The sequence below is a fragment of the Streptopelia decaocto genome, assembly GCF_964273445.1.
Source record: "Streptopelia decaocto genome assembly, chromosome: 2".
NCBI classification, from domain to species: Eukaryota; Metazoa; Chordata; class Aves; order Columbiformes; family Columbidae; genus Streptopelia; species Streptopelia decaocto.
Genome location: NC_138655.1, coordinates 159,524,100 through 159,540,027, shown reverse-complemented (window position 1 = coordinate 159,540,027; position 15,928 = coordinate 159,524,100). Strand labels below are relative to the sequence as shown.

Genomic DNA, 15,928 nt, shown 5'->3' with positions numbered 1-15,928 from the left:
AAGTTACTATTTGCAAAAGAGTAAACAAGGCCGGTGTATGTGATGCCGTTTGCCACTGTTTTGGGGCAAAATTAAAAAAACAGAATTATTAAAAGCTGTTGTAAAGATGTGAAGGAAATTATCATAATCAATACCAGGCAATATATTTATATGGGAAAAAGACCTTGTCAAGAAGATTTAATATAAATTCTGCCATGTTTGCAAGCCTGGTTGATAAAGGTAACAGAGCTCATGCACTTACTTTCTCCAAACTTCCTTTTTAGTTAAGCACTGCATTGGATTTGATTGGCACATTAGCAGTATGAAAAACTAATTCATAAACATATGGCTCATTGACCGATATATATATATATATAAAATAAATTGCCATTGAAATGGTTATTTCTAATAAGCTCACAGATCAATCTGCTTTTGCCCTGCTGATTTATAATAACTGTAGTGACAATTCAGGAGAAAACTACATCTTTGTTGGGAAGGTTTGTATATGAAAAATATATGTTTATCACAGGTTGAGCTACAAGATGGTTTGAACTGCATGATGAGTTGGGCTCATCTGAACAGAATGCTGCCTCATAAGTAATAAATGGTTATCTCCGGCTATAAAACCAAACCTACTATAACAAAACTGTAGCCCCTTTAGTCATATTGTACTCTATCAAAGGTTTTTTGGTGCAACACCCCCATGCTGGCATTTTCGAGGAGCACAGTATCTCTTGTGTGAACTGACCATTACATTCAGCAACTCAAAACAGTTGCCAGCAAAACAAATGTCAGTAAAATAAAACAGGGAGCTAATATTCCATTAAATAAAGATGCTTACACGACACCAGCTAAAAGACACTACATAAAGCACTGAGAAGGGTTCCCAGATGTCAACATTCCATCAATTCACATCAGTGAATACAACCCTCCTTTCTGTTTTTCATACGTAAAGTACCCACTCTGTCTGGTTTTGGCCTTCAATGTTCAGGCCATTTATTTTTAAGGATGTGGAATATTCACAGCCTTACATTTCCTGTCAGAAAGCTCAGATTTTCAACAGTCCAAATCACTGTTACCTGACAGATTTCAGCAAAATAGATTATCTTCCTGAAAGCTAATATCAAGTGTTAAACTGGAAGAAGACAAAAGCTTACACTGAGGAGTGAGTAGTTCTCTTATTTTATTATTAAAAAAAAAAAAAGAAGAATACAGATAACAGCCTATTGGTGAGCACAGGTACAGATTTACCACTCCTGCTAAAGTAATCATAGAGAGAGTAACACACAGGGGGACAGAAATTCCTTGTGCCACCTGCAAACAATGGATTGGTTTTAAGGACCAGGTAATTTCTTATGCTGTTTCTTATCCTCCCCCGGATATTCATATGTAGACACGGTGTAAGGAAATGGTGGGAAACTCTACCAGCAAAATAGGATGTATGCTGTCTGTTCTTGTTTGACATTTGAGAAGATCTGGAGTCCCTCTATGTTCGCATGAACAAGGCAAAGTCTCAGTTGACTGAATGTGTTTTACGCAATGAGCTGGACATTTCCAGTTTTGCGTCCTTTCCAAAAATAAAGAGATGATACAGATGCCATTTGCCATTTCCAGTAATTGCAAAGTGCTTCTTCCTATGGAGTGCTGGTAAAATACTAAAAGGGCAAATGGCAGCACACACAGATGTTATGTCGAAGGCTCTGATGCCATAAATCCATTGGCACAAAACAAAAGTCTCAACAGTTACTTTTATTTTAGGTTCTTTTTTCCGGTCCAACCATTATGTTAGAAAAGGTGTTATGCAACCCTAGATACTTGAAGTTTTTCACTGCTGAGTGATTTGGCATCTACAATCTCTCTTTTTTGTATATGGGCTAGCTAAATTCATATTCCCCAAAGATGGCCCCATTTTTTTTGACAGCCATTCTTCTGATTGCCAATTGCAAGAGTCAAATAAAGAGTTATTCCCTGGCTGGCTGCCGAACACACTCCAGGAAGGTTTGGTTGGTCTCTCAGGGATGGTACCGACTGCACTATTCTTACTGTTCTTCCTGTCTACAAAGACACAGCGAAGCTTTGACGAAAACTTGAGATGACGCCATGTGTATCTTCGTGTGGCTTTTAAGGACAACGCCTGATGCTACGCACAGATCACAAAGATGGGAGGAAACATGCAAAGGCAATTTACCATAAGGCTGCTCCAACTCTGCATTCCTTCCCATTATCTGAAATGTTGCACTCTGACTAACTCCTATTTCCTAAAAATGGCACTATTGCCCAATGCATCCTCTTCCTCTCATAGTGGGAAAAATTTAATGAATTCTTCAGACGTTGCTCATTCACGCTGCTTGTCACTGAGTATGCTGCATATACGGAAATCAGTTGGGATTTTCTGACTGATTTTACACAGGCTCTACTTTATAACAACATGGCCATCTGAGCTCAGACCTCATTACACAGAATAGGTGATGAGTACTTTTAGGAACTGCTCAACATCTCATAGGAGCAAAACTTTATTACTTACCAGAATGCCAGATATTATTTTAGAGAAAGCAATTTCATCTGACACGCCAAATTTGTATATAACAGTGAAGTATTATAGCCCACTGGGCAAGCAGTACAGACTTAAAAATACTCCTAGAAAACCAATTTTTACACCAAAATGCACAGCAGAGAAGACTGAAGCCAATCATAACTGTTGGGTAAATTAGGTATGTTAAATAACTTTGCTGGAACTATTTTTCATTTGAGTTGGAAATTCAATTTTATTTAAAAAATAGAATTAAAACTATAATGTTGATAAGCATTCTTTATGAAATCTGACAGTCATCTATTAACCTTCATTAGGCACTGTATTATCCTATTTCAGTGACAGCCCATATTTAAATAGGGGAGTTGCCCTGCCTCTTCTCTCCTCCTTCTCCTTCTCCTTCTCCTTCTCCTTCTCCTTCTCCTTCTCCTTCTCCTTCTCCTTCTCCTTCTCCTTCTCCTTCTCCTTCTCCTTCTCCTTCTCCTTCTCCTTCTCCTTCTCCTTCTCCTTCTCCTTCTCCTCCTTCTCCTTCTCCTTCTCCTTCTCCTTCTCCTTCTCCTCCTTCTCCTTCTCCTTCTCCTTCTCCTTCTCCTTTTCCTCTATTATTTATACTGATTTGGGGAATGTCAAATCCCACTCTGAACTTGCTCAGAAACTCGTGGCCAACGTTCTCTGCCAAAGTTCTAATGTAAATCAGCACAGCTTGTAGCCAGGAATGATGCAGAGGAAAAATGTGTTGAGAGGTTCTTGGCAGTTTTAAGCATTCAGTCACATATAACTGACAGGTGTGGGCTTGGTCCTCATATAGGTAATAAGATGGTTTATTCCTGTTAATAACAGAAAGCATGAGTACTAATCCTTTAAGGACCACTGCACTTTCTTATTATTTTGAAAGTCTCAGATATCTAAAGGAATATAAAAAGCCCTACATATATTTTTGCAGGAATTAAAGGATTTATTGAATAAGATTAGTATTTTGTTTTCATCTAAGGATGCCCTAGCTCCTTAAAAGTGCATTTTCAGGGGTCTTTTATTGGAACACGTGAAAGGGAAAAGGCAGGAATTTTCAGTAACACAATAGATTCACCTGTATTGGTCTCTGTTCATGATGAAGAACACCATGGGTGGCTCAGAAAGCAAAGGAAAGCCATTCACTCTTTGTCAGTCTTACACAGAAATGCAGGGAGCTAAAAGGAGGCATTTTTTCTATCAGTACATAGGGACACATATTGCCTTACCAGAGAAGATTAGACTGAGCTTATAATTATATTATAAAGATCATTTTGGAGGAAAACACACTAAACCACTGAGGAAATATTCTACGTTCTATGTGCTTGAAACTGAAACTAAGCCATATGCCAGTGATGCACTGCAGTGACAAATGGGCTAATGTGATTTTATAATGCTGAGAATCATGCCATGAGCAGCAGGTGACTGTTCTTACCCTGTATTAGTAAGAGTCTCAGTGCGACAAAGTTAGAGCAGTCCTTAGACACATGGAAGGAATATAAAACAAATCAATGAAACCTAACAGAAAAACAACAGCAAAATTTCAGAGCGAGAAAGATAAAAACACGAGCAGACAATACAAGCTTTAGATGAAAAAATGCCTAAAGGAGCACAAGAAATATTTAGAAGTATTTTAATAGAGGCGAATATGTAGCAAGGAACAGAAAGATCAGCAAAACAAACTTCAGCTATGGATAAAAAGGCAGAAAAAAGGCAAATGTAAGGAGAACATAAGGCAAAAATTCCTAAGAGTGAGGACTGTTAGACACTGGAATATATTCTCAGGGGAGAGGTGTTGGTTGAGTCATTTAAGACTGGACTAGACAAAACCCTGGAAAAAGTGTTGCAGCAAATATGTATATATAGTAACAAATAATCTTCCATAGAAGCAAGTGACCTTAAAAAGTCTTTTCCATGTGTAATTTCTAAGATTCTATGAAATATGAGTAATGTTCCACTAAGGAACTTGGTATCTATGGCAATTCACTAACCCTACCCTGTTTGTGTTAGAATGCAGAGCACTGCTAGAGAAAGGCTTATTACCAAATAATGAGTGATATTTTGGGAAACCACTAAAGAGTGCCCAGCTAAGGCAAACTCAGCAGAGAGGCTATTGCAGGAAGAGAAATTCTGGCTCCAAACTCACTGGCACTTGCTTTCCTGGTGGTGGAGATGAAGTGCAGCAGAGATACTGAGGGTTTGGTTGGAAAAGGCATCTGAAGCCAAGGTACACACTCATAAAACAGTCCTTGCTGTCTGAAATATCCATCTGTACTGGCAGACTTCTGAGAGGAAACCACTAGCTCACATTCAGTTTGAAGCCAAGACTGATGGCAAGGCAAGGGAGGGTACGGCAGACACAATTAGAAGAACGGGATAATTAGGGTGATTGTTCACCATGAAAGAACGAGTGGAGAATCAATTATCTTCCTTGCTCCTGGAACTGTAATATAGATCTCTGCCTTTGGACAATGGGATCCACTGCTGTATCCTTGTGCTCACTAATGGCAGGAAGAAATTTTTGTTCTGATGTAATGATATTACCATTTCTTTTTGCCTGATAGTCATTCCCTTTCAGTTTCTATGAAATAGGAAAGATATAATATCCTTAACTTCAGGTTCTGCATGCCAAATCCTTTTGTTCCCTTGGGTCTTTGATTCCAGTTTTGCACTTTTTTCTTCTTTTGCTTCTCTGATTTTAGTTTCTATGCTATTTTTCTTGGATTTATTTTTTTGGGGCGTGGACAGCATGGTTGGTTTTATACTAGTAAACGACAAGTTCAAAAATCTTAATATGTTTTTTTTCTTAACTACCAGAAGTGAAACTGAGGTCTGTAGACAACATCTGCCCATCTCACTCAGCAGAAGGTGGTTCCACTACACTTCAGAACCACCCAGTTAGAACCAGGTGGCCAGCTCAAATTTACTCATTTAGAAACTATTCAGCTGAGAACTGAAGGGTTTCCACATCAGTACCACACCTTACACTGATAGAATTAAGGGGCATGGAAAACTAGGAGAGCACTTCAACTTCAGAAGCTGCATAAGCAACCACTTTAGTACGTCTCTGCAGGCGAGATGAACTGTTTCTCAACTGCTGTGAAGTGGTTTTGCTTGCCTTTCCCCAATTTTGTTTGCTCAAACCATGAAATATCGTGAAATCTTGACCTTCTACTGTCAAATACACCTTCCCAAATAACTCATTATTTGCGAAGTTTTTTCTGGAAAAGCAATAGAAAGATTGTAATCAAGGTCAGGCATCAACTTCAACAGCTATTTATTTTTTACAGTTCCTAAAGATCATGAATTCCATTCCACTATAGACCCTCATTCTTTATCCTGTGTGTTCAGTTTGGTGATAAATACTTCCTTCTTGTACAAGATTCAGCATAAAGGACAATCACAGAATCACAGAATGGCTGAGGTTGGAAGGGACCTCTGAAGGTCCTCTGGTCCAACCCCCCTGCTCAAGGGATGGTTGGCCTTACCCCAAGGTATTAAAGGTGGAAGAGAACCTTTCATCAGCACCATTCAAGGCTCTGACCAGGCTAAAAGTCTTAGGAAAGTCATCAACATTTTACTACCTTTGATCTGAGTATGTTCCTTCAACATAGTCTCTCCCAAGTTCCAGTGGAACTTGAAGCATTTTAACAAAATCATAATTACAGATACACCAACCTTTTAGTTGTAATCTTGGGTTGTGTATTTTTAAACATAATTTCAGATTCCATTGTAAATCTCAAAATTCAAAAAAAAAAAAAGAAAGTAGTGAGTCATCCACATTTTGCTTGTGCCTTGCACTCAACCAACACTGCTGAGAGGAACAAGGACTCAACAAGGAGAATAGTGAGAAATACACCTTTGAAAATGAGCTATAAACAGCAGCAACAAAATGACCTGAAAGGACAGATGGGGTTTCAAATTCTCCAAGTGGCACTGAGACATAAGTGTCTTCTTGAATTTGTTCAGTTAAATACATTTGCTATGAAGGGGCAAGGAGGAATTACTGACATAATGCTGTATACACGTGTGTGAGTAGTTTGGTATCAATATACAAATACTGGATTATGTACTTGTCTCCATATGTTCTTGGATAAATATTTTTCATTTCCTTAAAATGGAAAGTTCTATAGTAAAATAATAGGAGTGCTGTCTACATTGTATGAGTTTATACAATAAGAAAATTCATCAACAATCTTTGCATGGTAAAGTCACATAGGAGAGTACCACAAACAGATTCACTCTTAATTACTTCTGCTGCATGACTTCTCTTTCTAAGTAAACCTTTACTTTTCCTTATTTACTTGATATATCAATGACTGAACTACTATTCTATAGCTTAAGTAGAAAAGAAGAAATGTACTGTGGCCACTGAAGAATTATATCTAAACTGTTACACCCTAAAGCCATGGAATATGAAAGTCAGATGTCAAACTCCTGAGAAAATTAAATTTAAACCTCAGATTGAAATACTGTCCTGATAGTAACCTCCTGTACCTAGGGCTTCCAGCAACCAGCACGGTTATCATTACTAACAGAATATATACTGTACAATAAAAGAACCAAGATTAATCAAGAAATTTAGTTAGCTGCTGTTTGTTTACAGCTGAGGATAAATGAAGATTTGCTGCCACCTACATATTGTTTTGTTTTGATTTTTTTTTGATCGACTAAAAATACAGGAATTAAAAAAAAGGCATATAGATTGCAGTCACAATTACATTCGAGTAGGTATGCAAAGTGTGCAACATATACTTTCTTTATGGAATAACTCCTAGTGACATGGAGCAGAATACAATCATGACACAGGGAGCTGTCATTGACCCAACAGAACAAAAATTCCTATTCTCCCTGTAATACAAGGAAGAAGACAATCCTTTTGTTCTAATTCTTTGTGATCATTATTCTCCCTTTTCTGTGGCAGAATTCAGACATCATAATGCCAGGGACTGTGCAGATATATGAAGATGCAGGTGAACAAATTGTTCTTCACCTCTACCTTTCTGTGATTAAAGGAATGTGGTGCACTCATTATGCCTGTAAGGGGATAAATATTAACCCTGGAGGATGCAGAAAAAAAAAAGTGGTTTTCTATTAAAAGTCAGTATTTTATTACAGTTATGAGCAATTAAGTGATAACTGCAGTTAAGCACTGGCCTTTTAAACCATTGCTAGTTACTTCAGCACTAGCAGTTCCATAAACAAGCAAAGACTACATCTGCATCATTAGTCTCCAACTGATTGATTAGCTAACTTGATTCAATTTTTCTAAAAACAAACAAGGAATTGCAGCAATAGCATAGCAAATAAATGAATTTGCATTTTTTTTTCTCCTATCTGTGGTGGGTGCATTGGTCTATCATTTTGGAAAACTTAGTGCTCCCTTTGGAATTACAAAGCCCTTTTTGCAGGTAAACATTTAATTTGGATCAGCACAGAAATCCAAATGCTTCCTCACTGTCAAGATAGCAAAATGGTACCTATTTAAGCAAAGACAGAACTGTCAATTCCTAATGAGGACAAACTTTTATGGGGAAATATGGGACTTGGAGATCTAACTTCATGTTGATACTGTAAGATTGAAATAGCAAGTCACAAACCTGGCCTCTCAACAGAGTTTTCCTGCTGCACACACTGCATGCAGTAGCTAAGAATTAATTGATGAAAAAAAAAGCATGACACTTTCTTTCTTAAAATGTGTGAGTCAAAATGCTGCTGATCTATATTTCCCCAGGATATTTTTATATCTAGGTATTTCTGCCCACTCAGTTTGTAAGCATTTATTCGATAACATTCAGCTCGCCTTTTGAAGCGTGGCAGTGGTTTTGTTTCATATTTTTTTCTCGTATGTAGACAATGGATGCCTGAAGCTGGTATTCAACAACAGCATTTTTCTAATATGAGAAAAAAGAATGAAAAAGTACAGCAAAGGGAAGGGAAAATAAGATTTTTATGTCTTTAGTTTTCCATGGGAAACAAAAGCAGAATTGCAGATGCCTGTGGATGAATTAGCTGTGGTTAAACAGCTTTTCAGATACTCATCTAAATACTTAGAGCCGTTAGGTAGCAATAACAGAGAATGGAAGAGGATCCAGACAAATCTCTGCTCCTACTTTGTAATTTTTCATGCCTCAAAATGCTCGAGCACTCTGGCCAAATGCTGAAAGACTCTGAAACGCCACAGGGTTTGGCCAAAGGGATAGAACAGTCTCGCAAGAGCCAGGCCTTATATTGGAATGGTGGATGTTTATTTGGAGTCTCACACTGTCTGTTACTTCCACTTAACTTCAGGAGTATCACCAGTCCTGCTGATTTCAGTGAGAGTTTTCAGGAGCTCAAAGCTCAGCGTGAATTCGAATGCTCTACTGGCTTTAACTCAAATCATCTGGCAGGAATGTCCCCGTTTTGCTTTGGAAACAGATTACATGGACTAAGCTTAGGAAATAGCTCCCTCTTCTGTTCTTGCTAGAATAAAACCAGACCTCTGAAGGAAGGAAACTATTTCAAACCACCTGCTACAGCACTGGAGCACAGTACATTGTGTTAAATGGTGGTCTGGGACAGCCCCCTTTCAATCCAGCATCTCCTTTTCTTCTTACTCCACGATTACTGCATAAGGTTGTGAAGTGTCACCACGTCCAGCTGAGTGAAGTAGGTACAAGAGATGTCTTGGTCAAACAGTCTTCCCAAAGAATTTTATCCAGTCCAATATGCCTTTGACACTCATAAATGATGTATATTCACTGATTATCAAACACCAGGAATACACTTACTCTTCTCAGCTTATTTGGGGAGCTGTCAAAAGCCCACTGAAGCTGTATTTTCTAACTCAATCCTGAAACTGGAAAGGATGAAGTGCTGGGTTAGCACTGTCTTACACGCTCTGTCGAGATATAGGAAAAGGAGTTTTATGAAGTTGCTTCTTCTTCCAAAATGACTTATGAGCTGGGTCTGCATTCACAGAGTCACGCAAGACTTAATAAATCCTTCTGGAAGCAGAATATCAAAGGTGGCCCTGAAGGCACCAGTTCAGCAACAACTGAACCTGCATTACCTGGGTTCACCCATTATCTGACATAGCTCAGCTTTCCAGTACAATATGTAACGGAGAACTGATTTCTTGTGGATTTTAAGATTTAAGACTGCAGCACTTTGCCCTGTTACTCAATAATCTACAAATGAAGTTAGAAAACACAGGTAAATAACTGCATAATGCTGATGGCTATTTTCAGCTGCTTTCTGGTTCCAGACAGGAATCAAGTGCCACTCTTGGCCCACCTGCAACTCCAGTAAATGCCCAGTTTGTTAACTGCCACGGCCCTAAAATCAGTGCGGAGAGACCTAATATAACATTGCTTCCTCATGATATCAATGGGGCTGCAACACACTGTGGCTCAAGATTTAGAAGAAATTAAACAGGAAAACAAAATAATAATAATCAAAAGAAAAATCTGTGGTTACAGTTTGAGCATATTAATGAGGTTTTTCCGCAATTTAAAAGAAGTACAAACCTGGCTGCTGTTAAATTTAGTAAAACAAAAATACCACATGGCCCACAGAAAGGGATAAGGGCATGTACCTTAGTTTATGGACTAGCAGGTGATACAAACTTGAAAATGTTTCCACCAATTATGACACATGCTCACCTCTGGCACTGGGGGGTGCACCACAAGACCAACACTCAGGGTGCTGAGCCTTGCGCATGACTTTATGATTAACATGCTGTGTGACCTGTAGCATGCAGGTTTCTCTCTACCCGCTTCAGTTTTCCAATCTGGGGCATGGGCAGAGTGATACTCACCCCTTGCTTAAAGTCGTTCGAGAGCCGCTGATGAGAAGTGCTAGATAATGAGGCAGTAGTTTTTATTATGCAGATTTTGTATATGAATGGACAGAACCACAGAATCAAAGAATCACAGACTGGTAGGGGCTGGAAAGGACCTCTGGAGATCATCCAGTCCAACCCACCTGCTCACGCAGGATCACCAGAGCAGATCACACAGGAAGGTGTCCAGGTGGGTTTGAATGTCTCCAGAGAAGGAGACTCCACAAACTCTCTGGGAAGCCTGGTCCAGGCTCTGGCACCTCAAAGGAAAGAAGTTTCTCCTCATATTCAGATGGAACCTCCTGTGTTTCAGTCTGTGCCCGTTGCCCCTCATCCTGTCATTGGGCACCACTGAACAGAGTCTGGTCCATCCTCTGACACCCACCCTGGAGATATTTATAAACACTGACGAGATCCCCTCTCAGCTTCTCTTCTCCAGGCTGAACAGCCCCAGCTCTCTCAGTATCTCCTCATAAGAAAGATGCTCCAGACCCCTCATCATTTTTGTAGCCTGCTGCTGGACTCCCTCCAGCTATTCCTTATCCTTAAAATGGGGCGCACAGTTGTACTGCACTGCTCAAACCTAGGGCATTTTTAGTGGTTCAGAATTCCAACCCCCCAAATAAACAAAATTCCCTGCCTTCTACTCGTATCAAATTCTGCACAGAAAAAACAACAACAAAAAATAATCAATTAAGAGGATAAGTCAGAGAAAAGCCAAAAATTCATATTTGGAGTTCACAGAAGGAGGCTCTTCTATTGTTTTATATTGATGTGAAGCAATGGAGCACAACTTAAAAAAAAAAAAAAAATAAATCTGAGCTAAATTTGAGTGAAATACTTTGATATACAAGAGCTGTGTGGCTGAAGCATCATGGTGCACAGAACACTAATTACACTTAGTCTAAATACTGCAATGAGAGGGGTCATCCTGCCTCAAAGACACACCACAGCATTTCCACATGGCACAGCCCTGTGCTGGTAACTAAACCAGCCTGTTTGGATATGACTTGGATATCTCGACCCAGCACTACACTGAACCACATGGAGATATGTATGCATGCAGCTGGTGTTCTTTAATTGTTATTCTGTGAGGTTTTCTGGATGTACTACTGCAATATTGAGAGAATATTTCTGAAGGAGCAAGCAATGTCTCCATGGAACACTGCAGATAACCTCCACAAGTAGGAGTCACTTGTGCTGCTTAGATGTCTAAGTGGTCTAAATCTGAACTATTAATAGTAACTTTTGAAGCAGCAAAGAGAAACCAACACCTGTAGGGTCTCTCTAATGACCAAGAAAGGAGTCTAGAGAAGATTGGGATGTTAAAAGTTAGCAAGTTAAAGCTTAAAACTTCTCTCTGTATCTTCATCTCTTCCAGCTATCTGCCCTCAACAAAATCAGAAGGCGTTATCTCAGTCACCCCTAGTCCTGCATGAGACTTTCTCAATGTTTAGCATAATATTCTTTAAAATATTCTTACCTGTGACCTGACAACCGGCTCTCATTTTTCCTGAGAGATCTTTCTCTCTTCTCTCTTCCAGCCCCTGAGTGCCTGTGGGAGGTGCTGACTTTAAGGCTTTTTTCATTGCTGTCTGTACCAAAGCTTGGAACTGATTTTCTTTCTTCTGTCCTGGTCCTCTCTCTTTCAGACAGCAGTTTGGCAAAAGAGTCACCTGTATCCTTGGGCATGTTTCTTAGTTTTTCAGAGGCCGAACTTGTGCGTGAGCTGGGCATAGTCTTTGGTGCAAATTCCGTATTTACTTGTGTTGAAGATTCTTTGTTTTCTTGAATATCAGCACTAGGGACACTTAGGTCATTTTCTTCATGTTCTTCACCCCTGAACTGTGCAGTGCTGCATGTGCTAGTGGATCGTTTTGAAAGCCTCCTTTTTTGAAGATCCTAGAAATAAGGGCCATTAAAACCATAGATTAAAATTTGAGCATCTTTAAATAAACATGAAAAGCAAAGGACAGCTCTGTCACTGGTTTCCGAGCTAAGCAATTTGTTCATTATTAGTAATCACGTTATATAGTAAATCAGGGGTTTTTTTTTTAATTGATAATAAATAACACAGACATATACATTTCCTTATAATTTGAACAGTATTAAAGATGCTCTATATGGTTAAAAACTGCTTGCTTGCTTTCAAGAACATCAACAAAATATCTCCTAAAAGCTTCATTTTGGGTTGTACCCAACTCAGGAAACCAAAACATATAAGACCTTCTACTGGAAAGACTGCGGCCTACTACACGTATTTGGTCTTTATTTCCAAATAAGAGATATTTAGAAAAATCCAGCTAATTCATTTAACTTCCATATTCTCTTTAGTATTATCTAAATTATACATATAAAATATTTTAATATCTCATTATTACAAGCTTAATTTTACACAGGGAAAATTCCTGACTACATAAAAGCAGCATGAAGGGAAAAGAAAAAAAAAGAGGAAATAATTCCAGAACTGCATTTTGAAAACATTTACTCATGGAATATAGTCTGATTAGATCAACTGAGAAACATATTTTTAACTGAAAGTGATTTTCAGTTCCAAACTACTCATGATTAAATATGAGGTTTTGGGAAAACCTGAGTAAAATATATACCCATGGTTAAGGAAACTTTGAAAGCTGTAGATAGTGCTAAAATAAAAAACAATTTTCCTAGGAAAATGGAAAATCTCATCTGTCAAGAGATATGAAGAATGGACAAGATTTATAAAGAAATTCTGCGATAACAGACATGCAGTGGAAATTTCACCTAGTGGTTATAACTGAAAAAATGTGAATTTCTGAATTAACCAGAACGACTTCCCTAACTTACCACATCTTTTCAGACTGCAGATTTAATGGGTTAGCATGCAGGAGTCATTTAAATATTATTTGCAAATGACTTTATTGCAGAAGGTTAGATATAAAATCCACAGCCAAGCCAAATATTTTGTAAGTGTTGGAAATCACCTCTGGTGAACTTGCTACTGGTCCAGCCATCATTCCTCTGACAACAAGACCAGACCTGGGCTTGGTCTTCTCCTTCACTGTGGATTTCAGCTCCTCAGAAGTCATTGCTGTTTTTAAATCTTCTCGACTATCTTTTAACTTCTTATCCCCATCAGAGGGTACGTGACTGTTGTGTATCGTCCCTGTGTGGCCTTTTTCACTTTTGTGCTGATGTTTTCTGGATGGAAGGATTTTATCTGGTGGATTCTCAACATCATATCTACAAGAAAGAAAGAGGTAAAAGTTCAAACAGCAAAGTAATGCACAATCAAATTAATGAAAACATCTGCTTGACTAATTAAAGCACTGCTGTCAATTATGGCAATAAAATATAATCACTATTCATTTAAACATCTATGTGCAGGTCTTCAGGACATTATTTCAATATTATTATTATGTATCACAATGGGTTATATAATGTGTTACACTTTAATCTTATGCTTACTTATTTTGATATGTACTACATGTATCATACCAGACAGATCCTAAGCTACCACCAGCAGTTCCCATTCCTTCTCCATCTGCTTGGTTAGCAGTTTGAAAATTTGTTAACATTTTAGCCAACATCCTCTGTTATTGTGTAACTTAGATCGACTCTACTGACCCCTTTCACTCTTTCTTCAAATGTAGGACACTTATTTTAGTTCAAAATGGAAGGTACTTTTGTATTTGGGCTTTTCATTGATAATACATTTCTACATTGCTGTCATTGGACCTCTTGAGCGTGGTCCTCCGGGTAGCAACACAAGGTGTAGTTAATTGCATCTGTTTTCTACACATATATAATGCTATAAACAAGCTTTTCTGAAATGGAAGTGAGATTCACCTGGATCTGTGACTCCATTTGTACACCACAATGTGCATTTTTTTCTTAAAAAAAGTCACAATTTGTGCCAATAAGAAATCATGACAAGTCCAATTTTCTTCATCAGGATCTGCTTCACTCTCTGCACAATATTAGATCACTGTTAAATTGAAGTTTTATTGAGTAGTTCGCACTTCACTGATACCTCTTGTGTCAGTTGATAAATCTATATCCTGTGTAACCTGCAAATGCCGGCCTTCTTTAGGATAACTGTCCTTGAACTTGTTTTTCTCCAACCTATTTCATAGTGAAGCAATTCTGTGACTTGAAGCATCTTGAATCATAAAAACATTCCCTTATTTAACTAGGTAAAAATTGTTTTTGAAGTAGTATGTAAGCAGTGAGTTTGATGCATATAAAGGCATGAAAATTACTACAAAATCACACAGGATTTAAATGGAAACCTGCAAGGCAGTACAGGACTTTACCCTCTCCAGAGCTGGCAGCTTTCAGTGTGTGGCTGAGTAACATCTCCAAGCTCATATACACAAAAATTTGGGCACTTCTGGGTTTTGTTTTCTGATTTTCCTTTAATCTGCCATTTTCGGCTCCCTCTTGCCCCACTGGCTGGGGCAGCAAAGGGGAAAACTTCACCCCCTTAGGGACAGTGCCTGCACCATGTTGGTGAGGGGCTCTTCCTCACAGCACCACACCAGCACCCACCCTCTCCCGTCACCGATACGTGTTGTTTCCATGTGTGGGGCTTTATTTTGCCTCATGTGTGTACATGCATGTGTATATAATGAGGGTGTGTATGTATGCAGGTGTAAAATCATAGAATCATTTTGTTTGGAAAAGACCCTCAAGATCTAGTCCAACCATTAACTCAACACTAGCACTAAGCCATTGTCCTGGTTTTGTTAAAAACAAGTTTATCTTTTAGTGATTTTGCCTGTCAGCTAAAGCTTCATATTAGCTGCATTTTTCTGGAGAACCAGACACATGTTTTGGTAAACCTAGCAATGGAATGCAAACTTATTGATAAGCATGGATGGACATCTCGCGAGAGGGGCGACGAGAAACAAGTGACCAAGAAACTGACCAACTCTGTATAATATTCTATTCACGTGAATACTTCATATAAAAGTGGGAGATCATGAGGATCTCGTCCCTTTCCCCTTCTGCTTATGGCCAACATTAGGAGAGGATCTTGCTAGTCGTCCCTGTGAACTGAGGCCAGTGACAGACTGAATCCAGCTCCGGTTGGCTGCAGAGTCTAATCCAGGACTCCGGGTGCCAGCTCTGCAGTTGCTGAGACTTTCAAGATTGGTTTTGTATATTTTGTATTATTTTCTATATTCTTATTAGTAGCATTAGTAAAACATTTTTAATTTTTCCAACTCTCTTCTCCCTGTCCTTCTTTCCCTCCCAATCACCTGTCCTTAGTGGGACAAGAGGAGAGGGAGGGGCAAAAGGGGGAAGTGGGGAGGAGAGGAGGTTAACAATACATCTGCCAGGGTTTTATTGTCACCTCACAATCTTAACCCTTGACAGCCATGTTCCTGAGAACCTAGTCTATGCATCTTTTAAACCTCTCCAGGGATGGTGACTCTACCACTGCCCTGGGCAGCCTGTTCCAATGCCTGACAACCCTTTCCATGAAGAAATTTTTCCTAATATCCAATCTAAACCTCCCCTGGTGCAATTTAAGGCCGTTTCCTCTCACCCTATTGCTACTCAGGAGAAGGGATCAACCCCCTCCATGGTCCAAGCTCCTT

General features: G+C 38.9%; 1 protein-coding gene across 1 annotated transcript in view; it reads right to left on the bottom strand.

Moving 5' to 3' along the window:
* The window catches only part of MINDY4 (MINDY lysine 48 deubiquitinase 4), an 80,913-nt gene that overhangs the window by 58,636 nt on the left and 6,349 nt on the right, over positions 1-15,928 (bottom strand). The window contains exons 4-5 of the mRNA XM_082046971.1: positions 13,307-13,565; positions 11,827-12,245 (exon numbers count right to left, since the gene is read on the bottom strand). Coding sequence (XP_081903097.1) covers positions 11,827-12,245; positions 13,307-13,565 — 678 coding nt within the window. The remainder of the gene's footprint in view (positions 1-11,826; positions 12,246-13,306; positions 13,566-15,928) is intronic.